The following is a 27,831-nucleotide window of genomic DNA, read 5'->3' as shown; positions in this document are numbered from 1 at the left end:
AACGTGCTGTACCATTTATATTCACGCCATTTAAAGCCCTCGCAGACTCTCACACTCAACCACGTAGGAGGCAACGCCAGTTCAGGGTTCAGGGTTTAGGGTTTAGCGGGGAGATGGAATTTGGCCACTGATCTCAGATCGGCCCCTGTTCGTTCCCAGCGCGGTTTTTTTCCTACTGGGTTGTCGTATGTTGATGACGTTGACGTAATGGCTGCTCTCGCTGTGGCGTGAGGATTGTATTATTTTCTCCAACAGCGCTGTTAGATTAACCCGTCAGATATTTCAGTAGACAGTATAAAAAATCACATTAGTAGGAGAGTGCCGCTCCTAACGCAGCAGTGCTGTCTATAAAGAGCTCCGGGTTGACAAGGTAAAGGAAAAAAGGTAGGATTGTTAGCAGCGAGCAGAGTGTAGCTGCGCGTTTAGCTTATAGTTAGCTACACCGATGGGTGTATTGTTTAGTGAAAGACAGACGAGTAGGCTGCTATGTCCGCACATGAGTACAGCTGCGTTTTAATGTTACTTTCGCATCAAAGATGAGTTGTTTAATGATTTATATTCTTCTCGTAGTGTTTGCTGTTCGTTCTAGACATTGTACTCGTTGGTTAGCCAGCTGTCCGGGTTGACGTTGACGTTACGGGCCTTTTTGCCATCCAGCTATTAGAAGTGTAATAACACTCACTTTCCGAACTTGCAGACGTTTGAGTGTGTACACGTTAGTATCAGCTAATTAGAACTCCCCTATGGCGCCATGGAGCCCCTCCTAGACATTTGCAGGACGGTTTTATGAATGTCTTATCATCGCTGCTGCCATCGGCGGATAATATTAATGCTAGTAGCTAGCTAGCTTGCTGTAGCTAATATGTGGTTCTTAGCTGTTGATTTAGCTGCGCTGTAAACTAACTTTCTTTAAATGTAAAATGAATCGAATGTATGTCTATTGTACTTGTATTATGGCTTTTTCTCATATGAAAGTTTATTTTAGTTATCTAAATTGATAACATTAGTTTGTAAGCAGGCTCAGGTAAATGGCATAGCACTGAAATACAAACTTCTTGCTGTTGTACATTTAAGTCTGTTATTTAGTTCAAAGATTGGTCTACTTTGGTTTTGTCACATGTGCCAAACATAAATTTGAAGCTGTGGTTGTTTGTCTATTTGGATATATACAATATCTCAATTTACTGAAGATTATTTCCATCCCAAAAAACTGTTAGAAAATCATTTTATATACTCTTCTTTGATGTTTCACTTATTTGTGATTCGTTTTGATACATATTGGTTAGTTAATGTTCTGTCATGTATTATGACTAGTAAATGCAAACTGTCGGCTCAGTTAGGATATTTCATGTTTTATACAGATTTCCTTTGTCCTGTTTACAGCAGAATATTCTCCGATGGATACTCCTGAAAGCCCCACCCAGTCCCCTCAGTCTCCTGGGGAGGAGGAAGAGGAGGAGAGGGGCTTTTCTGACAGTGAGCTGCTGGATTCTCCTGATGAAGATGAGGACGGGGTCATATCTAACAGTGAGCTAGTCCATGAAGAGGATAATGGGGTGCTTGAGGAGGATGAGGAAGAAGTGGTGTTGGAGAATCAAGTAAGACATTCGGATTTAGAGGAGGAGAGGAAAGAAGACGGCGAGGTTGTCCCTGACTTTGTCTCTGACCCAGAGGATGAGGACCGTGTAGGAGAAACAGATGGTATTGGACAGGAGGAAGGTACCATTGTATTGATGGAGGGAGAGGAAGATGGTCCGCAGGAGGAACAGTTGGATGGGGAGGACGAGAAGGAAGAGGATCAAGACGATGGAGTCATTGACACCCCACAGTCTCCAGACTCAGAACAGGGCGAGAGCTTAAATCCTGAAGAGGATGGAGACCCTGTGGAGGAAGGATACAGGGACTATCAAAAGAGTGTCTCAGCAGATCCAGCTGAGGTGGATAATGACGACGATGAGGGGGAGGAAGACATGAGCAAGTCTGAGGAGGAAGAGGATCGCAAAGTGATGAGAGCGGAGCAAGAGCAGAGGAGGAAAGCCGTCATGGTGAGGGAGATGAAGGATGACCCGGCATCTGTTTCCCGGGAGCTGGATGAGCATGAGCTTGATTACGATGAGGAGGTCCCAGAGGAGCCCAGTATCCCTGCACATGATGAAGAAGAAGACGGGGAAGACACAAAAGCGGAAGGAGAAGAGGAAGAAGAAACTGGTGACAAAAGCAATAAAAGGAGGGAAAAGAAACCAATCCTTCCCCCGTCGCCTAGACACAGTGAATTCCAGAGGTCGGGCGAATGCAAAGAGCCTGAGAGAATGCGTAGAGACTCCTTCAGAGACAAGAAGAAGGATGAAGACGATGGAGAGATTGATGAAGGAGAGATTGATGTAAGTGATCATAGTTTGGATTAGGTGCAGGTAAAGTGGGTAAAGAAAATGGCCTTCTCTATTAAGACATTTTGATTGATGTTCTCTTGTGTAAAATCGTTATTGTTTGTTTGTGTATTTATGTTTAATACAATATTTTGATAAATGCAGGTATGGCTTGACAATAGACATGTTCCAAACCACCAAATAAGTATTGAATCAGACCTTGTATCAGCAAATACTCATTATAAAAGGACTTGTTCTGGGACCAAGACCTTCATCTATACTGAACTTCAGTTAGGAACTGGTGTAAATTTATATTTTGGCCAATAATTAATTCACAGGACATCCAATATTTTTAATTATAACTGACATGACCACCAAAATTCTGTCACTAAAAGGAACAAGCCAGAGGCTCACTGTAGATCAACTATCTGTCTCTCTCACAAATAATGCGCTCTCACACACAGGAAGTGTGTTCTGACCAATAATGAAAACATTGGGTGACAGTAAGGAGATGAATTTGGCTAAAAATTTTAACCCACCCTGCCAATCTACACTCTCCAAATAAGTGATTTTGTAGGCTAAACAACAAGAGATATATTCAAGATATATGTAAATCTCATGTTTTCCTAATAATGGTATTATTGCTACTGGCTAGTCTGACATCCTGCACGATTGGATCGCACACCCAAATCATATTCAGCTCTTCACAAATGTTGACTAGTAGATTGAGTAGAACTAGTTTACATTTTTGTGCCTTCAAATCTTTTGTTTTTTCGAATATGCTTCCATATAATATCTCCACCGATGGTGTTGTAGTCCTACTTTAAACTTGTAACTGCGCATAGTTACCTACTGCTGATGGTTTCTGATTCAAAGATACAGGCTGTGTCATTTCTGGAAATGTCCTTGCTCATCCATTTTATGTTGAATATAATGAATAAGGATAAAGGCATTGCAAGGCAACCCAATCAACTTTTTTTTACGGCATTTAAATAGAACAGACTACAAACCTTGGTCGGATAGAAGAAGTTGCTTTAGGACGTCAAAATTTCCCTTATGTGTGGACAGGACGATGATCTGGAGGAGGGGGAGGTCAAGGATCCATCAGACAGGAAGATCAGACCACGTCCCATTTGCAGGTTCTTTATCAAAGGTAGGTGATGAAGAGCAGTTCTCACCCAGAGCTCAGTGGGGTAGAACTCCACCGTGCGCAGTGCAGAATTGTTAATAAAACATCTAGACTTTTTAGACGGATTAGAGATCTGTTTTGTTACTCTGATGAAGAACATATAGGCTACAGACAGTCGCCTACATGTTAAGAATCCGACCATCGGGTCTTATTGTGGAAGGAGATCTACAGTAGGGGGAGCCTTTGTACCAAATATAGATTTTCATGTTCTTTACCACATGTGTAGTATTCAATAAGAAATATATTGCGTTGTCGCTCGCTCCTGTCATCAGTGTATGAATGGGTGAATTATGACATGTACGGTTAAAGAGCTTTGAGTGGTCTGAAGAATAGAAAAGACAAATACAAGTACAGTCCACCATTTTGTGTCTTAACCCAAGGTTGTAGCACAAATACTTAATTTCTTTATTATTATTTTAATCATAGTGTAACACTTTGTCTTCTCTAGGAAATTGTACCTGGGGTATAAACTGTAGGTTTATCCACCCCGGAGTCAATGACAAAGGTAACTATTCCCTCATCACTAAGCCGGATCCCTTCTCACCTAACGGAGCACCTCCTGTAGAACCTCACCCACTCATACCCAATAATCCCTGGGTAGGTTGTTTTCTTTTGTTAAACAGTATAAACTGTATAATATCTGTAATTTCAAATTGTACAATGCTTTAACAGTGACGCGTATATGAATGTATACTAATGTACATAAGTTTAAAAAACAAATATGTGCGTCATAAAGAATCAAGTGGATTCATGCGTGTGTGTCTTAGGCTGGACCTGTAGTGGAGGAGCTCCCTCCACCACCTCCTCCGGTGGAGCCTCCTGTGGAGAGTGCCTGGGAGCGAGGTCTAAGGCATGCTAAAGAGGTAAGCGCTTCCCCTGCATCCCAGCCACCCACACAAAAATGAATGAACTGCTGTGCGTGCGTGCGTGCGTACTATCTGTTTGGAAAGATATTCTCTAAGGCTTTGTAAGCCAAATAGGTTTTGATTGCTTCCCTGTCACACAAGGTTTTCACGTGAAAAGACAGCAGCATAGACCTTAGGGAGAAAGGCAGACATTAATATAAAATGTTTACCATCATTTGTGTTTCATTTTAATAAGTTGTTCTGTGTCCCATAGGTGTTGAAGAAGGCCACCATCCGTAAGGAGCAAGAGCCTGACTTTGAGGAGAAGCGCTTTAATGTGACCATCGGAGAGGATGACAGAGAATTTGACAAAGAGAATGACTTCTTCAGAGAACGCAGCTACCGCATCATCCGAGAGTAATGCCTCCTTACTTCAAACACGTGCACAATGCAAAGCTTTTTACCACCGACACCTTCCAAGGGTTTAAATCCAATCCAATTGAAAACACACCTTGTGAGATTTTAAAGTGGACGGCCTTCATGTCAACTCCTCTACAACTGGATTCCGAGATCAATGTCTCTATTAAAGAAGTGAAAGATCAATCCAATCAACATTTACAATGCAACGTAATAATGGAAATCGTCAGTCTCCATGATCCTCTGTAATTGGCCATGGCTTTCATTTATTTTCCACATACAGTTCTGATTATCAGTTTTGTTTAAAGTGTTTCCACTAGGAGAAATACATAACTGGCTTGTTCAAGTCAAATACCACTCCAGGACCTCTTAATCCTCTTGCTCTCTGTACAGGTTTATTGAGACATGCTGTTGTGTTTCACCATCATTACATACATAACAACTCCATGAAACAATATCTCTCAAAGGAATAATTTTATGAAATTACATTTTTCTGGTTTTCCTCCCATTTAAAATGTTTAATAGCGAACCATAAACGCATAATGTGTAGTATCTGTACCAGATATGTATGTGATCATCATTGATATAAGTGTTTTCTTCTTTTAGTGAAATGGACTTCAGAGATCCTGTTTATGGGTAGGTATATACAAACTAACATCGTTATTGTTATGATGATTTGAATATATGCGTGTGCGTATATACACACGCACACAGGTTAAAATGAAAGGAACCATCTTTAATGTGCGTGCTCAAGATTTACCAGCTGCGATATGTACACATTAACGCATCAATAAATATAATCTGATAGCATAAACCTCTGCTGACGCAGTCGGCAAAAAGTTTCCTTTTCACTGCATGCTGTTTTCACAGGGAAATCCCTCAGGCCATTCAGTCATTATGAATGGTGGTGGGAAGAAGATACAAAACATGTTTCCCTCTGTGTTTAATCAACATCAAAGTATCTTTTATGAGGTATCATTATACAAATGTGTTTCCCTCCACAGTGACCAATACGCAGATCCATACTATGACTATGAAATGGACGCCCTCTGGAGAGGTGGCCAGTATGAAAACTTCAGAGTGCAGTACACAGAAGCTCCGCTTCCTTACCACTACACTGTAAGTATCCTTCATAGTCTGCTCAGAATGCTCTCCCTAACATCGATGTTTTCAAACAGGAAACAACTCATGAATGGAACAGTGGACAGACAAAAATAGTCCAATAATGAATTCCATATCCACTCCTTTTGGAGTAACCCTGGCTAAAAACTGTATTTTCTGGGGGGTTTTGTTTTGTTTCCAATTACAAATGAACAGGGAAACTACTGTAAATTCCGGACTATAAGCCGCTACCTTTTCCCCAAGCTATGAACCCTGTGGCTTACACAACGGTGCGGCTAATGTATAATCTTTTACGGGCTTACGCGCGAGAGCGAGACAGACAGACAGACAGACAGACTGGTGCGAGTTACGGGCAACCAATCTGGCTGTCGGAGAAGGAAACTTGCCATTAATAAATCAATGGTGAGACGTTAGAGACGGCAATGTGAAGAACTCCGGCACGGACGAGTCTGCATTAGCAGTCGTTTTTCTGCCGTGTGGACACCTGCGGCTTATAGACCGGTGAAGCTTATATATGTACACATCTTTTTTTTGTTCTAAATCTAGGTGGTGCGGCTTATATTCAGGTGCGCTCTATAGTCCAGAATTCACGGTATACGAATGTCATGACAATGGAATTGGCATTAATGAATTGGCATAGACAAAAATTAACATGGTCATCTCAGCAGGAGCGCGAACGTGAGCGAGACCCCCAAGAGCGGCCCCGCGACAGAGAGAGAGAAAGAGATCACCGGGAGAGGGAGCGCCGGCAGAGAGAGCGGGAGCGGGAGAGAATACGGCGAAAAGAGGAGTGGCAAAGGGACCGGATGAAGCGGGACGAGAAGGAGAGGCCGAAGATGCGTCCCCCTCGAGACACCCGGGAGAAAAAAGAGGAGGATAAACTGAAGCCACGCACTCCCCTCAGTCTGCCACCAAAGTGAGTGGATTTCTCTCACTCTAAGTCTCAATATACCAGAAAGGATTATTTAGTGTTATGTCTTTGTGGTCATTGTGTGTGATGGACATAGACAGGTATGCATCAATATTACTGGTGGTTAACAAATTGGTTTTGTTTGAAGATACATTAGCTACAATGCAAAACAATTGGTCACTGTTACTGTTGCCTTTATATCATGTCGAACCAGTCTGCCCATTCTTCTCTGACCTCTCACATCAATATGGCATTTTCATCCACATAACCACTCACTGGATATTTTCTCTTTTGCACCATTCTTTGTAAACCCAAGAGATCGTTGTGTGTTTAAATCCCAGTAGATCACCATGTCATTGGCAATTTGTGGGCGTGCGCACGTGTGTGAATATATATGTATAAATATATAAACACACACACAAATACAGCGCTTCACATTTTTTCATGTTACACCTATATTTCAAAATTAAATTCATTTTTTTACCCCAATATTCTACACACGACACCCCATAATGACAAAGTGAAAAACATTTTTGGGAATTCTTTGCAAATCTATTAAAAATATAGAATGACATTTTAACGTGTACATAAGTATTCACAGCCTTGGACACTCAAAGTTGAGCTCAGGTTCATCCTGTTTCTCAGTCTTGAAATGTACCACCATGAGTCCACCCTGCTATATTCACTTGATTGGACATGATTTAGAAAGGCACTCACCTGTTTATATCAGGTCCCACAGTTGGAGCGCAAAAAAGTCCAAGGAATTGTCTCGAGGCACAGGTCTGACGAAGGGTACAGAAACATCTGCAGCATTTAAGATCCCAATGAGCACAGTGGCCTCCATCATCTGGAAATTTTGGTTTTCAACCACCAGTTGGCCGCCGAGCGAAACTGCAAGATCGGCCTCACTCAGGGTGGTGACCAAGAACCCGATGGTCACTCTGATAGAGGTGCAGTGTTGCTCTATGAAGAGAGAACCTTTACATACGGTTAGCCATCTCTGCAGCCCTCCACACATCAGGTCTGTGTGGTAGAGTGGCCAGACGGAAGCCACTCCTCGGTAGGGCTGTCAAAATTGCTTAAAAACGATGTTCGAATATTCTCTTTAAAAAAAGACATATATTTGAATATCTGGTTGCACATTAGGCACGTCAATAACACGACAAATTTATACAACGAGACATAACTACTTGTATAGGTAATTTATTTAAGTTGAAACCTATTTAACAGCATATTACCTGCACAAAAATAAGTCAATTAACTAATGGCCACGACCGCAGATCTCTTGTACGCTCGCTCTCTCGCACCGCCGTGCTCTGAGCGTGAAGCGGTTTAAATGAACGACAACAATAAAGAATAGCCGAGTGCTGATCAAGAGTTTTGTGCAAGCAATTTAAGGTCGCGATTCTTGCCCGAAGATGGGAGGCTTCATTCAGTGATTGAAACTGAAAGTTTTATAGTACCGACATTGAACACTCGAGGGAAAGATGAATGCAGCAATGTACAGAGTGGGGCTGCAACTAACGATTATTTTGATAATCAATTAATCGGTCAATTATTTCTTCGATTAATCAATGAATCAGATTTTTTTTTTAAACGGCATTAAAAAGCTTTAATTTCCAACCCTTTATTCTAAAACAGAACCTCAAATTCGTCAGAACTAGTTCTCTATACTACACTCACAAACACACCCTCATGTTCACTTGAAGCATATTCATTAAATTATTACCATCATTGTAGTGCAAGTTAAGTAAATGCATACAGCCAAAAAACAACCAAGTGCTATGAGATGAATTTAAAATGGCATTTGTAAATAAATGCATTAGAGGCTTCTTAGTTGATTTAATGGATCACCATGTGTCTCCCTTTACAGGCATAACATCAACTACCATATAACCCACAGTATATGCGCAAGCGCACTGGACTACCATATATGACAGCATAGTACAACATAGTACAATATAGTACAACACACACAAATATATTTGTCAACAATAACCGATATGGGACAAAGCACAAAATATGAATTTGAAAAATGAATGGTCCAAAAGAGGCGAGTAAATAAAAACGTGTCTTAGTCTTGCTAACTGCTTTACTGCTGTTATTAGCGAGCTAACGCTAGCTTGATCAGCTGGATGACGAGTAAACAGGAGGCGTGTTACGTCCCACACGTCAAAACGGGACAACGTGGACCGGGACCCCCCACGCTTGCACACCTTAGACGACTAGTCGAACAGACGTCTCTCCCTGCATCATGTGACTCACAACAACTACCGGCTGCTCTTTCCTCTACGTCGGCTCTGTGCCTTTATTTTTACTTTTGCTCCGCGCGCATCTCCGCAACTCATTGAGTGACGTAATAATCACGCGACACAACGAATCGATAATGAAATTCGTTGGCAACGCTTTTAATAATCGATTTTAATCGATTTTATCGAGTCATTGTTCCAGCCCTAGTACAGAGACATCCTCAACGAAAACCTGCTCAAGGGGTCTCTGGACCTCACACTAGGAAAATAGTTCATGGAAAAGAAAAAAAAAAGAATTAATCGCCCCACATGTTTTCCAAACCACTGTCTTTTAGGGACACAGTGGTTGTCTTCTGCAGACTGTGTGTGTCCACGGTAGATGTTGAGATGGAATTAGCCTAGCAGTATGTAAAGCAAGCACAACCTTACATTTTTTTATTTTCTAAGCAGGCCAATGGAGCCTCCCTCCAAGAAGGAGGACGTTCCAGTAATGAGACGACCAGATGAGTGGAAGGATCCATGGCGTCGGTCCAAATCCCCTAGAAGACGTCCCGGTATTGATTCGCCACTGCGAGGGCGCCGCCGACATCGGCCTTCAGGCTCCTCAGTCTCTTTGTCCAACTCCTCCAGGTAGGAATTTCTCTTTCAAGTCTGGGTATCCTGTGTTGTTATTATGTAAAGGAAAGTAGTTTTCAAGTGTGCAGGATGGGGCAACAGTGGACATCCCAGGCTTTATTCATCAGCCCAACTGCTAACTGGAAGAAGCTGTCTTTGTGGGGGAAGGTGTTGGTCCTCCTGCCAGAGGGAAAGGACTTGACCAGGGGGAGAGGGGTCTGCTAGAATTCTCCTTGCGTCCTTGAAGCGAGCAAGTCCTCTAGGGACGGCAGATTCCAGTCAATCACCCTCTCTGCAGAGCATGACACGCTGCAGCCTTCCCTTGTCCTTGGTTGTGGCTTCAGCGTACCAGAGCAGAGGGTGGACTGAATGATGGCCGTGTAGACCACATATGTAAAACTCGTGGCCCTCGGGCCAAATCCGGTGCGGCCGTACCGTTCACGCCATGCTGGTATGCACGTTGGCTGGTGTGTGCCATGTACCAGCCCATCTACTTCCTGCGGCGATAAAGCTTTTCTGGCGTGCTAGTAATATGTAAATACAGTGCATCCAGAAAGTATTCACAGCGCTTCACTTTTTCCACATTTTGTTATGTTACAGCCTTATTCCAAAATGGATTAAATTAATTATTTTCCTCAACATTCTACACACAACAACCCATAATGACACAGTGAAAACAGTTTTTTGCAAATTTTTGCAAATCTGTTAAAAATTAAAGAACAAAAACATAACATGTACATAAGTATAGCATATCAGAGCATAAACCAAGCCATGAAGTCCAAGGAATTATCTGTAGACCCCCGAGACAGAATTGTATCGAGGCACAGATCTGGCGAAGGGTACAGAAAGATTTCTGCAGCATTGAAAGTCCCAATGAGCATAGTGGCCTCCATCGTCCGGAAATGGAAGAAGTTTGGAACCACCATGAATCTTCCTAGAGTTGGCCGCCCAGCCAGACTGAGCGATCGGGGGAGAAGGGCCTTAGTCAGGGAGGTGACCAGGAACCCGATGGTCACTCTGACAGAGCTCCAGCGTTGTTCTATGAAGAGAGGAGAACCTTCCAGAAGGACAACCATCTCTTCAGCACTCCACAAATCAGGCCTGTTTGGTAGAGTGGCCAGACGGAAGCCACTCCTCCGTAAAAAGCACATGACAGCCCGCCTGGAGGACTCTCAGACCATGACAAACAAAATTCTCTGGTCTGATGAAACAAAGATTGAACTCTTTGGCCTGAATGCCAAGCGTCATGTCTGGAGGAAACCAGGCACTGCTCAACACCTGGCCAATACCATCCCTACAGTGAAGCATGGTGGTGGCAGCATCATGCTGTGGGGATGTTTTTCAGCGGGAGGAACTGGGAGACAAGTCAGGATTGAGGGAAAGATGAATGCAGCAATGTACAGAGAAATCCTCAATGAAAACATGCGCCAAAGCGCTCTGGACCTCAGACTGGGGCGACGGTTCGACTTCCAGCAGGACAACTACCCGAAGCACACGGCCAAGATAACAAAGGAGTGGCTTCGGCACAACTCTGTGAATGTCCTTGAGTGGCCCAGCCAGAGCCCTGACTTGAACCCGATTGAACATCTCTGGAGAGATCTGAAAATGGCTGTGCACCGACGCTCCCCATCCAACCTGATGGAACTTGAGAGGTTCTTCAAAGAAGAAGGGGAGAAACTGCCCAGAAATAGGTGTGCCACACTTGTGGAATCATCCCCAAGAAGACTTCAGGCTGTAATAGCTGCCAAAAGTGCTTCAACAAAGTATTGAGCAAAGGCTGTGAAAACTTATGTACATGTTATGTTTTCGTTCTTTATTTTTAACAGATTTGCAAAAATTTTAGTTTTCACTTTGTCATTATGGGTTGTTGTGTGTAGAATGTTGAGGAAAGTAATTAATTTAATCCATTTTGGAATGAGGCTGTAACATAACAAAATGTGGAAAAAGTGAAGCGCTGTGAATACTTTCCGGATGCACTGTAATTCTGAAATTATGCTGAAATGGCTTGTCTTGTTATTGAAATGTATTTCTGTGGACATGCTCCTTTAACGTATTGTGTGCTCTTGTTCTAGCGGCAGAAGGTACTAGCGTATTTACGCTACTTGTTATGTAACTTTATACTTCTAGTTCACATAAAATACATTTGTGACTCCTGTGTGGATTCATTAATGAGACTAATCTCACCTAAAAATGAGTACTTTTACGTACAATTTTGTAATTTTATTTTAAATGCCAGCTTATCCTGTGGTCTATCAGCCTATTTGTATAGTAATACATTAGGAACAAATAATACAAATTCAACTTATTTATATAAGATTTTCCATTTTCTTTTAAAAAAAATGTCCTTTAATCTTCTTCTCCTTGCTTTGTATGTTTTGTCTCAGGTCTTCGTCTCGGTCTTCATCCTATACCGGTTCTGGGTCGTCTCGCTCCCGCAGCCGCTCCTCCTCCTTCAGCTCCTACTCCACCCACTCCTCCCAGCGCAGCTCCTTCAGTGGCAGCCGCTCTAGGTAGCCATGTCTTTGTGTGTCTGTGTATTTATGTACACTTACCCTATGACTTTGAGGAAACACACTTCTACATTCCTCCAGTAGATGATGTCAGTGTTACTAAGGGCAGGTGTCACTGTGTGTGGAAGTTCCTGTCATCACTGTATGCATGAGCGAGAGAACAGAACAGAGAAATACAAGTACCGTCCCTTTACCTGTGAGAGTTCACAAACGGTGCCCATCTCATTTTAATATAAAATGTTTGTTTTTTTTAAATCGTCAATGTCTTCTTTAGAATAAAATATTATATTTTGAAGCTCACAACTCTTTCCGTTTGTTGTTTCTAAAGGGATTTCTAAAGGTGCAGTCTAATTTGAAACCAGTATGATGTGATCTAATCTTGAAATTAAACTGCATAATTCCATTTTTCTTACTACTCTTGATTTCTAGATCTCGATCATTCTCCACATCCCCCTCACCGAGTCCAGCAGCACAGAAGAATGCAAAGAACAAACCAGATCTCCCCCAAGTGTTGGCTAAAGGGTAAAGCTTAAACACTTGCATTCATTAGATCCATGGTCAGCCATATTATATTCTACCATCCTTGTTTCTTTAAATAATGTCATACTTCAACTTTGCAATAACAATGATGTCTCTCGTTTTGGCTCTCCAGCAACACAGTTTGTTATAATTGTTTCGTTTATTAATCATTAGCTAGAGCACTGCATGTGCATTGTAGTTGCTATCACATCCGTGCCCATCACTGTGTGTGAGCTTGAAGAAGTGCCCTTCCATCCCTAAGCATGCCAACGAAGCCGGGTGCCATACCCCCTCCTCGCAGGGAGAAACCTCCCATGAAGAAAGCTCCCAGTCCTCCTTCGCCTGGTGGACTGCAGGGCAGAACCCCCAAACCTCTGCCAGAGGGGGGGAAGCCTACCGCCAATCCCCAGGAACCTGGTGGCGGGGCGGGAAGCAGTGCAGCAGGGAGGCCCCCACCTCCAAGGGAACCTGGAAAAAAACCCAACCCGAGGGAAGACAGGCGTAAAGAACGACAGCAGCATCCTCCACGGAGGTTGGTGTCTCATTTTAACCCTTCTGCTCATTTTGAAGCAACAGTGCTGATGTTAGAGTAAGTGCTGTTCCAAAAGCTGATCAATCAATGAATTACACTACACAGCTATGGGGTCAGATGTGACTGTAAATCTGATTTGATAAACGGCAGGAATCAGTAAAAGTTCTGCTCTAGTTGATCTATTCAAACTAGTTCTCACCATCTTTAGACTTTAAACACGTCAAAGTTAGCCAGAAACATGCAAGATGTCGTTGAAAACACTAAGACTTGTAAAACATTATTACTTCCAACACTGTATTGGTGGCCCAAAGTGTTCCCTCAGTGCAGTGTCCCAGTCATAGCAGCAAAAACATGTGTTACTGTATTAACATTAAGGATTCTGAACTCGTCCCGGTAAGCAAAATTTGGTTAAACCTGAAAAATTCTCAATACAAATAATATTCCCAAATACATGTTTTTGATTGATAGATTGACAGATAACCTTTCCTTTTTTCTCCCCCTATTGGAAGGGTTTCTAAGCGCTATAAAAAGCACCCCTCTGAATGTCTTCAGCATGTCTTACAATGCATTTTGCCTTCCCACCAAGGTTATTATAGTTTTTAATTTTTCACTAGTTTTTAATTTAATTTAGTTTTGACTTTTTGTTTGCAATTTCAGTTTAGTTTTAATTCATTTTTAAAGCGGGTTTGCTAGTTTAGTTTATTTTTTATTTTTTGAAAATGCTTAGTTTTAGTTTAGTTTTTATTAGTTTCAGTATTAGTTTTAGTCTTTACCGCAGAATGTAACAGACCAGCGCAGTCAGGGAAGCTTCATTTTTTGCTTGCAAAACAAAATGCTCAAAATGAATTGTAGATAGAAGCTATAATAAGTAATACAAACTCAACACAACATACCATTCAAAAAAATGTATTTAGGACAGATGAACAGCCATCCCCAAAAGACAACTATGAAATATGTGTCAGTCAGTGTGTTTGTGTCATTAACCAGAAAAATTCCACTGGACACAACAATATCAACAACAGAAGATAAAATGTAGATATGGGTACAAATATGTAAACAGTCTACACAAGGCACACGTGGACAGCATGTACTAAACCCATTAATGAGCCACACATGACATTGCTTGGGAGCTGAAAAAAACAAAAACAATAAAAACTCTAGAGCAGCGATTCCCAAAGTGTGGGCCGTGAAGGTCATTTACCATAAATAAATAAAGTTTTTTTAATTTTCAATTTTTAAAAGTTTGAAATTAATATAAAAATATTTATGATGCGGCACATTAGTTATGTGAAACATTACTTGATGAAGCACAAACAATTTAAACGGACAGATTAATAAAACAGTAAGGCTCTCGCTCGAAACGGCTGCTCTTGTCCGCCTGTCGTTGTTCATCAAATGGGGCGCCCTCTTGTAGTATTAAAGTCAATATAACGCATTTTCCGCACTCCAAGGCGCACTTAAAAGGCTTTAATTTTCTCAAAAAACGACAGTGCCTTATAATCCAGAGCGCCGTATTTATATGGATCAATTGGTTAATCGGTTGATCCATACTGGTTGTACACGGCGCTCAAGGCGCTCTGCCAAACATGCCAAAGCTCGTCATCGACGGCGAGATGCTGAGCGGCGCTCAAGCGCGTGACATATGGAGCTTGTTTTAGGGCGTGTCGGGGAAACAAAGCTGTCGTTCTTGCCGAGCACTTCATGAGATTAAAGAGCGAGAGACGGTGCCCTTTTCTCTACTGTAGCTGAACCATCTTAACGGGGAAAATAAGTTATTCTAAAAGCAGTCGAAAATTTAAGGCGTGGCTGGCGAGGGGGTTCGGCGGGAGCGGACGCACCTCGCGGCATCGATCGGACCCTGAAAGCACCGTCTCCACCTTACTGTCAAAAAGAATAACAGCGAGCACGTAGAAAACTCCTTCGAGCGCGAGCAACGAAGTTCACGTTTCGCTAGCGAGCAAATACTTCGCGGAGACAAACTTTTGCTTGCTTGAGTTTGGGAACCGCTGTTCTATAGCATTGACAAAGACGAAAACTAAAGACATTTTCTCTATAATTCTATTTTATTTTAGTTAGTTTTGTAAAGACACAATACAGTTTCAGTTAGTTATCGTTTTTTTATAAAGGCTCGTTTTTATTTTTATTTCAGTTAACGAAAAAAAAAATCACACCTCGTTTTTGTTTTTTCGTTAGTTTTCGTTAACGATAATAACCTTGCTTCCCACACATCTAAACAACATTTGTTTTAAAAGGATGTATAAGGTTTATATAGACTTCACCTTGCCACTTATGCAGAGACCAGACCTACCGGATACTTCCATAAAATGTTTGTTGCCTTTCAGCAAGCTATGGTCAGATGTTCTTCCTCGGGCATGTCTAGTAGTAACACTCGGCAAGGCTGTTTCTAAGTCATAACGTTCCTTTATGAAAACCTGTAAAGCTGACATAAGCAGAGGACATCATAAACAAGCGTTAGGACTTCAATGCTGGGATGCTACTGAAGGTATACTGAATGTAAACGCACACAGCTATTACTTTAAAAAAACTGTAACAGTATATAAAAACGTACTAATACATGTATTTTCATGTAGTGGTCAACCTTTGCCTAGTCACCTTTTATACCTACCTTCATTGTTTCACATCGTGAAAATATTCAAACAAAAAAAGAAGGTTCTCCATAGGGTTTAGGTCTGGTGTCTTGGTCAGTGGTGGTTGGGTTTCAGCCTCCCTCACCATGGCCATGTCTCTGAGCGCTGAACATCTTGTACTTCTGGACACTTGGGTAGGTTGCAAATCTGGAATATAGCAGCGCTGGAGGATAATGGGTTCACGGTAGCTTCAGGTAAGATTCTCCTCAAATTTCTTGCGACCCTTTTGGCTATTTTCAACAAACCGTTTGATCGTTCTGTGATCACACCCCAACATCTTCGCAATTTCAAGAGTGCTGCTTCCCTCTGAAATACTTTTTTACAATTTTGGACTTTTCAGATTCTGTTAGATCGCTTTTTGGTCCATTTTGCCTGAGGAAAAGAAGTTGTAATAATTATGCACACTTTGATTTAGGGTGTTGATTTCCTTAGGCCACACCATCCCTCATTGCACAAATACACATCACTGGACATGCTTATATCCAATTAGCAAATTTAACAGCTTGGAGTTGGGAAATATGCATACAAATGAAGATATGGTCAAAATACTCACTTGACTAATAATTGTGCACACGCTGTATGACATACTCTGTCCTTTGATCCCTATATCGGTTCAAAGAAAACCTCACCTAAAGAATTCGAAAAAAAGTGAAGCCAACGGGAATGGTAATAGAAATGTGACTATAATAAAAATAGCAGTGGGTGTCAAGCAGATAACACCATGATCCACGGAAACCTGTTGGGAGAGAAAGCACAGAAACTCCAGGGAAGAAGCCAAGTGAATGAAGTGTCTCTCGTCACTGATTGCGGTACCCTTTTTATGGATCAATTATTTAGTGTGGCCTCCAGGGGGTCGTCCCCATCGCTGGACCTGCAGGCTCTCAAATGTCCCTCCATTCCTGTGGCTACTTAGATTTGTCTGTGGTGGTGTTTTCTAATGGGAGCTCTCCAGCAGCTCAGCTCTTTATTGATTTGTGAGGTAGCATTCACACACACTACATTACCACAATGATCTACATAGAGTGCACTGATTTTAAAAGTTGGAAATCAAATGAGGGTTTGGTACCAAAAACAAATTGTTACTAGCGCGTGAACTGGCATATGACCAGGACATCAAAAAAGGCCCTGTCCCAGAAGTCGCAGGTATGACCTTTCCTTGGGTCTTGCGCATGAGATTAAAAAGCTTGTCATGATCCTTTAAAATGTTCTGTGGTCACATCGTGGGCCTACAGAGAAACCGGCTGGATGCATGTGGAAGGGAGGATGTTGGTATGTTTGTTTACCCAACTCAAATTTGCAAGGAAGTATGTCCACCGTTGATCGCATTATAACGGATGCTTTTACAATAAGCAGAACTGTGTTTCCTAACACTTCCACATTTGCATATTTCTGTTTGTATGTGGTATGAAGTAATACCGCATTGTGGGGGGAGACCATGAAGATCAGGTGTGAGCGAGAGCATGGGGGGATGGCTCTTTTTTGCTTACCCATTAAAACCTAGGTGTGCTTGTGTGTGAGAGAGGGAAAGAGACCAAGATCATCAACAACACGAGGGGAAGGACAATGAGGGCGTGTGACGCTGTTTTCAGGTGGGTGGGTGTGTAGGCAGAATGGATCCCACTGTGGAATTTATCCTGGAAAACCAGTTCAACCCTGTTTGCTATTCAGATTACCAGAGATCTAGGCTAGTGATACTGACAATGGCAGTGAGATGTTTTAACATTCCGACGGTGTCAGAGACGACGCACCTGTAGCTTTATCCGATGCTATGAAACAAATGCTGGGGATAGGTTGTATTGAGTAAATTACAGCTCTTAAGGAACTGCACTTTGCACATCACATGTCTATTGTTGCATCAGGGTGACCCAACTAGTAATGTGAACAGCAATGTAATACATGCAGTTCAGTTAAACCTTTGTCATTTACAGATGCAGACCTGTATTTCATGAGCTAAACTCAGTTTCTGTTACTGCTTCGACTATCAACACTTTTTGTACTTCCTTATGACGCATAGATTTCTCCCGTTTGTACATACAAAGAGCCCCAATTACTGCAATGTGCTTCATTCCCATTCTCTGATTTAATCTCTTTTGCGGGCGAGGGATTGATAAATCATTTCCCTATTTCCCCGGTGAGAACGCATGATGCTTTCTTAGAAGAAGCAGGTTTCATTCCTTTGGCACCCCGCAATGACACATTCCTTCAATGATCCCGCCCCCGCAAATATGCAAGGATAGATGCAGAGATGCCTGTGGCATGTAGCTGTGTTATAGATTATTATTCCACGGTAGATACTTTAGGAAGCACTTAAACCGCAAAATGAAAATGTGTCAACCATTAGCTGATAATGGCTGTGGGTGTTTTGGAGATTTCAAAATGATAACGTTTTGGAAGCATGTTTTTTATTTCTGCATTATATTTCTAAAGAATGTAGAAAGACTAAGGGCCCATCAGATGAAAAAGTATCCTTGAGTTTAGATTGCATTCTTTGTGATCTGTTTGCGTTCTGTTTGAATCATCTTTTTCATCAGTCGGGAAAGTGGTTGATTTTAATCTTTGCAAAGGTTAGGTTACTGGTGGTCCAAATTTCATAGGATGCCACAGTTGAGTCTGATGACTTTGAAACCGCCTCTTGAGATGAAAGTGCAGTTAAAAAAATACTTCTGGGGGGTTGTAGTTGGTGGGGTCTGCTCTGGTGATTCATCTAAGCGGGTTAGGGGAGGTGATCAGTGTGGGACTGCCGCCTCGTGGGACCTGTCCTCTAATATTGGCCCTAACCGGGTGCATTTCCCCAAGGCTCGCTGTGCGATCGCCTCTAGGTGAATGACATGTAATGTAGGTGGACCTTGAAAAGGCCTGGGGAGAGGAACGGGTCTGGATTGCCGCCCTTTCACTCTGTCGTTTTCTCAGGACTCTGAGTATGGCAGTATCAGTTGGACATTAGCACCAGCCTAATGCTGGTTAAATATGTGGCTGTACAAGTTCACTCCCTGGCCAAGAAAACAATGGTAATCTATTGAGTGGCAGGAGAGCATAAAAAGGTGGTCGAGCGGTGGGCTGGACGTATCTTTGTTACACCCACTTGAGTTTTCCTTTGCTGAAGCAGCTGGTGACTCCAGGTGTTGTGGAGGGGCCCAGTGGCCACAGAGCTGAGACCGGCAATGGTCTATGACTCTATTACTACTCCATATTTTTCCATTTCAAAATGAAATGTATTTGTTGATTGCTGAACAAGGAGCTTGGTAGTACACCTTGGTTTTGTTTTGTTTTTTTAAAAAGCACTTCCTTTTGTGTTCTCACTTGTGTGTCTGTCTCTTCCAGGCGAACTGTGAGTGTGGGTGTTAGTGAAAGTGGTAGCAGTTATACTGGTTCTAGCTCCAGATCCTCGTCCAACTCCCTCTCGCGCGCACGGTCACGCTCTGGATCCAGAAAATCCAGGTACTCGCCACGAACACCATCATTGCCATTGGAACTGCCGTTTGCCAACAAGTTGTTGACTATATATTGCATTTTCGGAGGCATTTATTGTTAAATGACCTTCTTTGTGGACAAGCAGATCGAAGCAGGCGGGATTTCTAATACCTTATATCAACTACAGAGCTGTGGAAAAAGTATATCACATAAATGGAACCTGTCCGACAAAGTGAAGTAAGCTAAAAGATCTCAAAGGGGAAGAAATTTAATTTAATTTAAAAAAAATGACAAACAAAGTAATGGAAATCACTCTGGAAGACATTTCTAAGGCTTTGGGATTCCAGCGAACCATGAAGAGGTCAGAGGTCATGACTCAACAATAAGACCAAGACAAATATGGCACCCATAGAGTTCTAAGAAGAAAGCCACTGCTGACCAAAAATAACACAAAGGCCAAATAACATCTGGATGATCCCCAAGACATTTGGGCAGATATTCTGTGGCCTGACTAGAACAGAAGTGGAACTATTTGGAAGGTGTAAAACTAACAGCATTTCACAAAAACCAACCGCGTGGTACCAACAGTCATACGTGGTGGGGGCAGTATGGTGGTCTGGGGCTGCTTTGCAGCATCAGGACCAGAGCCACTTAACATAATTGATGGAACCATGAATTCTGCTCTCTACCAGAAAATCTTGAAGGAGAAAGTCTGGCCATCAGTTTGTGAGGTCAAGAGCACAGGTTTTGCAGCAGGACAATGATCCCAAACACCAGCAGGTCCACCTCTCAATGGGTCAGAATAAGCTAGATAAAGGTTTTGGAAAGGCTTAATTAAAGTTCAGACTTCAACAAGCTGTTCAAGCTCAAGAACCATCCAATGTGGTCAAATGAAAAACATTCTGCCAAGAAGAGTAGGCCAAACCTTTTCCACAGCGATGTGAAAGACTCATGGCCAGTGATCACCAACTTGTTGGTAGCTGTTGCCGCCATGGGGCACAACAAGTCATTGGGGTTAGGGGGAAGTCACCTTTCATCTCGGGCCAGGTAGCTTTGGATACATTTTTTTCTTACCTTAAGACAGTGGTTCCCAAACAGGAAGGAGTGGGATGGGAGGGGGTGCTATTTCACGACCAACTCACAGGCACAGATGTACACACATACACAACTGGGAGAGCAATATAGGAATATATAGGAACAATTTTAATCAAAATTTCAAACAAGTAGTAACTCGTCCAAAACATTTAAGTGAGATAAGCAAAAAAATAAACTAAGAAGGGAGAATTAATTATCTTCCACAGCACTGTACAATTGGCTGCTTTTAGGTTTTGGTATCATCATTATTGCATCTTAACTATCTTTTACGTTCATCTTTATTAACGGTGTAAGTATGCAAGTAAATATTCAAAGTATTTATGGTGTTTATGGTGTGCAGTGGCTGTTGAAAGCATGCCTGTTGTCGACGTGTTGTCCCGTGGTGTTGCTGCTTGAGGCGTTTTGACCGTGGCACTAAAGTCTCCTCCCACACCAAACAGTGTACAAGTAGAGCCTTGAGTTGAACATCTGCTTATGTGCTTGTGACTCCGGGGAGGGAAGAAGAGTCCCTTTTCTGCAGTTAGTATATCCAGTAATGCAGAGCCCTGAAGCCCTTGCTAATGAACAGAGCGCTGTTTTCTCATTTATTCCAAGTTTGTTAATATTGAATGTGTCGAAATTGCTAAAAATTTAACAAAGCACTCCAGCAATACAGCCGCCAAATGTGTAAATATGAGACAGATGGACGAGGATGTTACAGGTGGTTATACACGTAGAATAGTTCCGTGTGTGTGCACTAGGGCTTTCAAAATTGCTCAAAAATGACGTTCGAATATTCACATAAAAAAATATTCTTCTGGTTCCGCATTCGGCACGTCAATAACAGGACAAATTAATACGAGACATAACTACTTGTATAGGTAATTGATTTAAGTTTAAACATATTTAACATATTATTACCTACAAATAAGTAACTGATGATAAAGTAATAAGTAAATTAACTAACGGCCAAGACCTAACCTTAACATTAATTGAAGTTTTACCGTACCGAGCTGTGCTCTGGTAAACAAGGAACCTTTCCTTTTTTGCGCCGCGGTTTAACAACTATTGTTAAAAATAGAATATATATATATATATATATATATATATATATATATTATATAATATAATATATTCAAATATATGTTTCAATATAGAATATTTGTTGACAGCCCTAGTGTGCACGCGTATGTAACTAGCGTCTAGTGTGTGCGCAGACAAGTGGGCCTGTTGGTTCGCCCCACAGGGATGACAGCGCCCAGCCCAGCAGTGCCTTGGTTATTTTCAGCAGCTGTTGTCTCCTTTGCCGCAGGTCGCTGAGTGTGAGCAGTGTTTCATCGGTGTCATCGGCGTCATCCAGCGGCAGCTCGGTCCGTAGCGCTGACTCAGACGACATGTATGCTGACCTGGCCAGCCCAGTGTCCTCCGCCAGCTCCCGCTCGCCCACACCGAATCAGCCTCGCAAGGAGCGTGGGCCCGCGCGGGACCGCCCCCCCCACAGCAGAGACAAGAACAGGGGTTAGTGGGCACCAAAAGACCCCATACAGCAAGCCAAATTTCAAATGACAACCAAATGAAGGCTTTGATACAAAATATGGAATGATGAATGTTTGGTCTTCTGGTTAATTCATCTGTATATTGCTCTGTGGAATCATTGGTCTGTGTGCTGTTTCTTATCCAAAAACATTGAGCTCTCTTAATTTACTTTCTGTAATTGTTTCGAAGTAACAGCGTAAAAGAGAAGGTAGGGATTATGCCCTTAGCAGGACTAGAAGATTTTTAGTAGGGTTGTAACTAACGATTACAACCGTTAGTTACGAGCTGTAACTAACGATTATTTTGATAATCGATGAATCGGTTGATTATTTCTCCTATAATCATTTATAAAAAATAAAGAATAATACAAATTAGAAAATTTAACAGGATTTGTTTTAATGTCAGAACTTGTTCTCTATACTACACTCTCAGACGCACACACTCAAACACACCCCCATGTTCATTTGAAGCTTATTCATTAAATTATTACCCTGGTTTATTACGCTCTGGTTTAATGGATCACCGTGTGTCTCCCTTTACAGGCATAACATCAACTACTGTATAACCCACAGTATGCGCACTAACTACCGTATATGACAGCAGTAGCGCATACGGTGGGTTATACAGTAGTTGATGTGTTGTACTTTTTAGTACAACACACACAAATATATGTCTACAATAACCAATATGGGACAAAGCATGAAATACAAGAAAACAGATTGAAATATGACTCGTCCAAAAGAGGCGAGTAAATAAAAACGTGTCTTGCTAACTGCTTTACTGCTGTTATTAGCGAGCTAACGCTATCTTGATCAGCTGGATGACGAGTAACAGCAGCAGCAGAACTGCTGGAGGCTCCTTACGTTCCTCACTTCAAAACGGGACAACGTGGTGTTCCCGTGCCAGGTTACGTCGACTTGGCATTTTTCGGGCTTTAGTAACGCACTCCCGCCACACATCCAATTTCTCACGCAAAAAAACGGTTTCTCTTCAACCTCCCCATCGGCCGTAACGTGCCCCTATGCTTGCACACCTTGGACGACTAGTCGAATAGACGTCTCTGCCTCCGTCATGTGACTCACAACAACTGCTGGCGCTGCTGGCTGCTCTTTCCTCTACGTCGGCTCGCCGCTTTTATTTTTCATTTTTGCTCTGACGTAATAATCGCGCAACACAATGAATGGATAGTTAAATTCGTTGCTGGTTGCTTTTAATAATCAAATTTTATCAATTTCATCGATGCCCTAATTTTTTGTGTATTGCAACTCTGCAAGAAGTTTGACTTTAATTGACCGTAGCTCAAAATGAAATCAAAAAAACGTAAAGGAGAGGTGGCTGGTAATAGTCTCTCTTAAAGAAGATAATCCAGTTTGTAAAATGGCAACTGAGCAGACATTTTTTAACTTTTGCACAATTACATTTTATTTTGGTACAGCAGAAGTGGGTTTAAAACCGATATTTCATGTCCATATATATTAAGGTATTTATTGCAAACTAAAACTGAATTGAGATTTTCCATTTCTCTCTAATTGGAAATAACATAATGGATCATTAGCATTGCTCATCGGTGCGCATGTTTTTTTTCTGTCTGGATCATAGAAAGACCATCAAAGAAAGATGAACCATTTAGAGAGGACCGCAGGAAGATCAATCCCGCTGGTGCCCCACCCAGAGGAGGCAACCCAATGCCCAGATCTGGACCTGGTAGCAGGGGTGGTCACCCTGTACATCCCCCACCAGGCATCATGGGACCTCCAGGAAGCTACGGAGGTTCTGGATCCCACAAAGACATTAAACTCACCCTGCTCAATAAGGTTACTGTTTCTGCTATTCACATTTTTACAGGGGCATTTTCTTGGAATTAGTCCACTCCAGCAAGACAGTGCTCCCAGCCAAAAGAGAAAATCATCCCACAAAAACCCCCTTTTTGTTATTATTGTTTTGTTGCCTTATTACTAAAAGGTTTCCCCCCACTTCCAACCTCCAGTTTCGTTTCATACCTGCTAGAAAGAAACAGAAATTTCCTCTGCAAATAAAAATGAGGTTATTGCGGTTGAAAGATATAATCTTCCAACCTCAATAACATCATTTACACACTACAGATTTCTTTTACTATTGTTTTGCACATTTGGATTGAAATCGTTACATTTCCGTTTTTGCTTTCATTGCCTGACTCCATGTGTCCTCTCACTCTGCAGCAGCAGGCAGATAAGGGCAACAGAAAGAGGTATCTGCCTGCAGACAAAGACAGGCCCGGCTCCCCCCTTAGGAAGAGAGTGGCCATGTCTCCAGACAGAGGTGAGAAGCTAGCTGACACATCATTTTACTGTTTCACAAACACACAGCAGACCCGGAACTATACTGGCTAATTATTTCTCCGATATGATGCCATTTGTGTCATACCATTCAGCATCAGTTTTATCGTGCAGTTAAGACATTTTGGGGGCCACACATTGACGATATGGTTCAGTCGTACACCTATAATCAACCCTGTGGCAGCGTTTCTTCAGGGAGAATGTTTCTGCTCAATGCATATCATGTCTAATGATTAAATGGAATACTGGCCACCTTTTATCAGCGTTGATGGTTAATGTACTCAACTGAGAAAGTTGAGTCTTCCTATGCTGGCAGTGCCTATATGTCCCATGATGCGTTGCAAGTGAGCCTCTGAGGGCCGCCGCTTGACCATATCCTCTTGAACGGCTTATTTAAGAGGACAGCCACAGCCTCTCTAGCATATCTCTCCAATTAATTATTCAGAATATCCAAAGTCAGCCAAAACACCTAAAAATCTCCATAACATCCTCGACTGCATTACAAGCAAAGAGAAAAAGGATATTCAGCTGGATCTAGAGTCTGCCCCCAGTCTACCCAGAGGCAGAGCCTATAAATCCACATTTCCCTTGAGATGATACCGGCTAATGTCCGTTAACCCATTTGGCCAAAACTAAGGCTTATTTCAAGATCAATTAATCTGCAGAGCATAATTGTTTAGTCTGTGAAATGCCATTATTTTAAAGAAATGGCTTGTACAAACACCAAATATATTTAAAATAAGGCATTGGTCGCGTCAGATACAAAGTGCAGTGTGTCCCATCAAACACGTCACTCAGGTCCCTGTCAATGACCTACTCCTTTTTCTCCCTCTGATTTGGAGACTGGGTTATCGTTTCTTTCCGTCACATTTCTATTACAGTCCAACATGTCTTAATTTCTATTAGATGTCATTTAGAAGACATTTTTACCATTGTAAGTTAGGGTTAGTATCAACTATTTGGCTGTCACAGAAGAGCAGTAATGTGTTTTTTAATGCATGTATTCACTATGAACTATGATGTTTTCCAGGCCGGGATAAGAGGATTCCTGGCCGACCCATACTCCCCCCTCGAATGGATCGACCCAGAGGCCAGGGGCCCCGACCCATGCCCCCCCAGGGAGACAGGTCGGTGCATTCTTCACTATATCGTTACTGTGAAAGTCTTTCAGAGCAATGAAACATTTCACGCATTACCTTTTTGGTTAGCTCCCATAGACTAAATTTCTTTCCACAAAATATGTGGTTATAGACATACACAAAGGTATAAATAACTGCTTTGGAGTTGTGCTCTCTCTTACACATACAATTGAAGCTGCTGTCCCACATTGTGAGAATTACATCTAATATCACACACATTTGATTCTGCAGAAAAAGGGTTGTGTTGAATCCAAAAGTAATGTAGATTATAGTGTAGCTAGCAGTGGCGTTCATTCAAATTTTGCATTGCAAGGGTCTTACTATTAATGCTTGTTTCTATTAATTCACTCTACAAAGCAGTAGCCTGTATTTCAGTCCTGGTCAACTAGGTGCTATTGTGTTTTGGTGCTTTCTTTCTACCCTCCCCCGTCTTCGGTTTGAAGCCACAAGCCCATTGATTCCTATTGAATCATGTGATTTGTACAGTTTTCATACTTAAAAGGAATCACCAGGTTCTTCATAACTACTGGCTGGTTCCACTATTAATCATTTTAAACTTGTGTTAAGACTTTCAATCATGTGTAAATCAGTTGTTTTAATGTAATGATCGGTGAATGTACCCATACTGATAATTTGGTGTCTGCTCGTATAGTGATAGTAGGTCCACTTTGACCCTAACCTTTGCTTCTATTTCCCAGGAAACGTCCTCTGTCACCACCTGCCAAGTCATCTGGAAAAGGCCCAGCAGCGCCGTTGGGCAAGCCGCCTGCCCCGGGCTCCACTTCTACTGCTGGCTCGAGCTCCAGCTCAGGCACCAACAAACCCAGCAACACACTGTCCCGCCGCGAGGAGCTGCTGAAGCAGCTGAAGGCTGTGGAGGACGCCATTGCCCGAAAACGGGCTAAGATCCCCACCAAATAATTAAAAAAAATAAGCCCGTTCTTCCACCTCGTTGGCCCACCTGCCCGTATGTCTGTGCGACGGCGTGAGCTGGGACAAAAGTGAGGGCTTCGAGGGATTGAGTGTTTTTTTTTTCCCATGCCTTTAATGGACGTGTAATAATGTTGTATGGTTCATATATAAAGGATGTTGTGTAGGTAAACAAACAAGGAGTGGATTGGCTCTGCATCCATTTGCCTGACTTTAGCCCCCATGATCAGATCAATGAGGAATGGGAGGAGGCGTTGTTGCATTTGGTGAGGCAGGGCCGTGTTTAGCCAATAGCGCGTCAGTGTTCTGTGTTTTTAGGACAGTGTTCACTGTCTCACCTTGTACAAAAACAGTCATCAAAATCGTTCGTGTATTGCTTTTTTTTTTTCTTCACTTTTTTTTTATCTGACAGCTTTTTTTCTTCTAAGCTCTTAAGTAATAAACCAGTGTTTTATTTGTGTAACACTTTTAGTTGGGAGTGTGAGAAGTGGAATGGGGACATTTAGAGACATTTCTTGTTTTTGTGACAAAAGCCTTCTAAATAAACTATTTTGATAAAGAGAGTCAGTTGCCTTGGTTTTCTCTGCTGTTGATCAACACAAAGGTAGCCGTTAAATTTGTCTGGCCGCAGATAAAGCCTTATTCAGCATAATGAAGGTTGAAAATACAAAATGTAAAGCATCTCTTTTAGCCATTGTAAGTTTTTTTTAGGCCATAAACACATTGCTTCTACAGTTTAATGCTAGTTACCATGTAAACATGTTGAATATCACGATTAATTTACCTTCTCCCCAAAGGCTGGCAGTCTGGGGGGTTTTCGGTCAACTAAACATTTTAAGTTCTGTGCTCTGATTTTTTTTTTTTTGAATGTTTGAGTTGTGCTATCAAAAAAGCCCCCTCCAGACTCCCCCAACCCGTTGCTGGGGCTGGAGCTGATTACAGGTTCGCCCCGGACCGGTTGGACTGACCATCAGAGGCCTGCTATGTTGAGGCGGACCAAGTCATCGATAAACGTAACCTGCATGTCTTTGGATTGTGGGTGGACAAACCTGGAGGACTTGGAAAGAACACAATCTGAGAAGGTGAGATCATGCAAACTCTGCTGGTGGTCCTTCCTCCAGGGAATTTAACGAGGGCCCCTCTTGCTAATCAGGAACATCTACCCATCAAACTCTTCTACAGATTATCAGCTCAATTGAGACATGGTACTGAAAACCAAAGGTTGGCTACAGTGCTACCAGGTAAAATCAATAGTATAACAAAATTTACGTATGTAACTACGGTTCTATGAATGCTAGATTATCAGTCTTGCGCTTGCGCAGGTCAAGTCTTCATACCAACAAGGTCACCAGTGACCTCGCAGGATTACAAGTACCCACCTAAAACCCAATGTGTTCAGCCGAATCACTTCTCTCGTTCTGGAAAATGTATTTGTCAGATCACAGGTCAAGTATCAGCGCTGCGTTTGCAAAGGCAGGAGCAGTTCAGGCAGCACACAGGCCGG

The 27,831-nt window shown here is 42.2% G+C and overlaps 1 protein-coding gene across 26 annotated transcripts; it reads left to right on the top strand.

The window, feature by feature from the left end:
- The first annotated feature begins 164 nt into the window (after positions 1 to 164).
- LOC120812620 (zinc finger CCCH domain-containing protein 18-like) lies at positions 165 to 26,890 on the top strand. Of its 26 annotated transcripts, none has more exons than XM_078097529.1 (19): positions 165 to 384; positions 1,384 to 2,381; positions 3,435 to 3,519; positions 4,004 to 4,152; positions 4,323 to 4,418; positions 4,675 to 4,817; positions 5,424 to 5,453; positions 5,822 to 5,936; positions 6,605 to 6,855; positions 9,546 to 9,728; positions 12,098 to 12,223; positions 12,653 to 12,745; positions 13,005 to 13,274; positions 19,244 to 19,360; positions 21,720 to 21,925; positions 23,543 to 23,757; positions 24,145 to 24,241; positions 25,289 to 25,385; positions 26,096 to 26,890. In XM_078097529.1, the coding sequence occupies exons 2-19, from the start codon at positions 1,398 to 1,400 to the stop codon at positions 26,316 to 26,318; spliced, it is 3,480 nt and encodes a 1,159-aa protein (XP_077953655.1). In that variant the 5' UTR covers positions 165 to 384; positions 1,384 to 1,397; the 3' UTR covers positions 26,319 to 26,890. The 26 variants fall into 26 exon arrangements, with proteins under 26 accessions (XP_077953655.1, XP_077953648.1, XP_077953668.1 ...); XM_078097522.1 differs by having other exon boundaries at positions 24,142 to 24,241; XM_078097531.1 differs by having other exon boundaries at positions 174 to 370; positions 6,608 to 6,855; positions 9,549 to 9,728; positions 24,142 to 24,241.
- The last annotated feature ends 941 nt before the right edge of the window (positions 26,891 to 27,831 follow it).

The sequence above is a fragment of the Gasterosteus aculeatus genome, chromosome Y, assembly GCF_964276395.1.
Source record: "Gasterosteus aculeatus chromosome Y, fGasAcu3.hap1.1, whole genome shotgun sequence".
NCBI lineage: Eukaryota > Metazoa > Chordata > Actinopteri > Perciformes > Gasterosteidae > Gasterosteus > Gasterosteus aculeatus.
The sequence above is the reverse complement of the archived record's forward strand: the minus strand, read 5'-3'. Positions and strand labels throughout refer to the sequence as shown.

Coding starts and splice junctions, on each gene's coding strand:
- LOC120812620 (XM_078097522.1), top strand. CDS start 1,398: ATGGATACTCCTGAAAGCCCCACCCAGTCCCCTCAGTCTCCTGGGGAG. Junction 6,856..9,545: donor CCCCTCAGTCTGCCACCAAA/GTGAGTGGATTT, acceptor TTATTTTCTAAG/CAGGCCAATGGAGCCTCCCT. Junction 13,275..19,243: donor CAGCAGCATCCTCCACGGAG/GTTGGTGTCTCA, acceptor TGTCTCTTCCAG/GCGAACTGTGAGTGTGGGTG.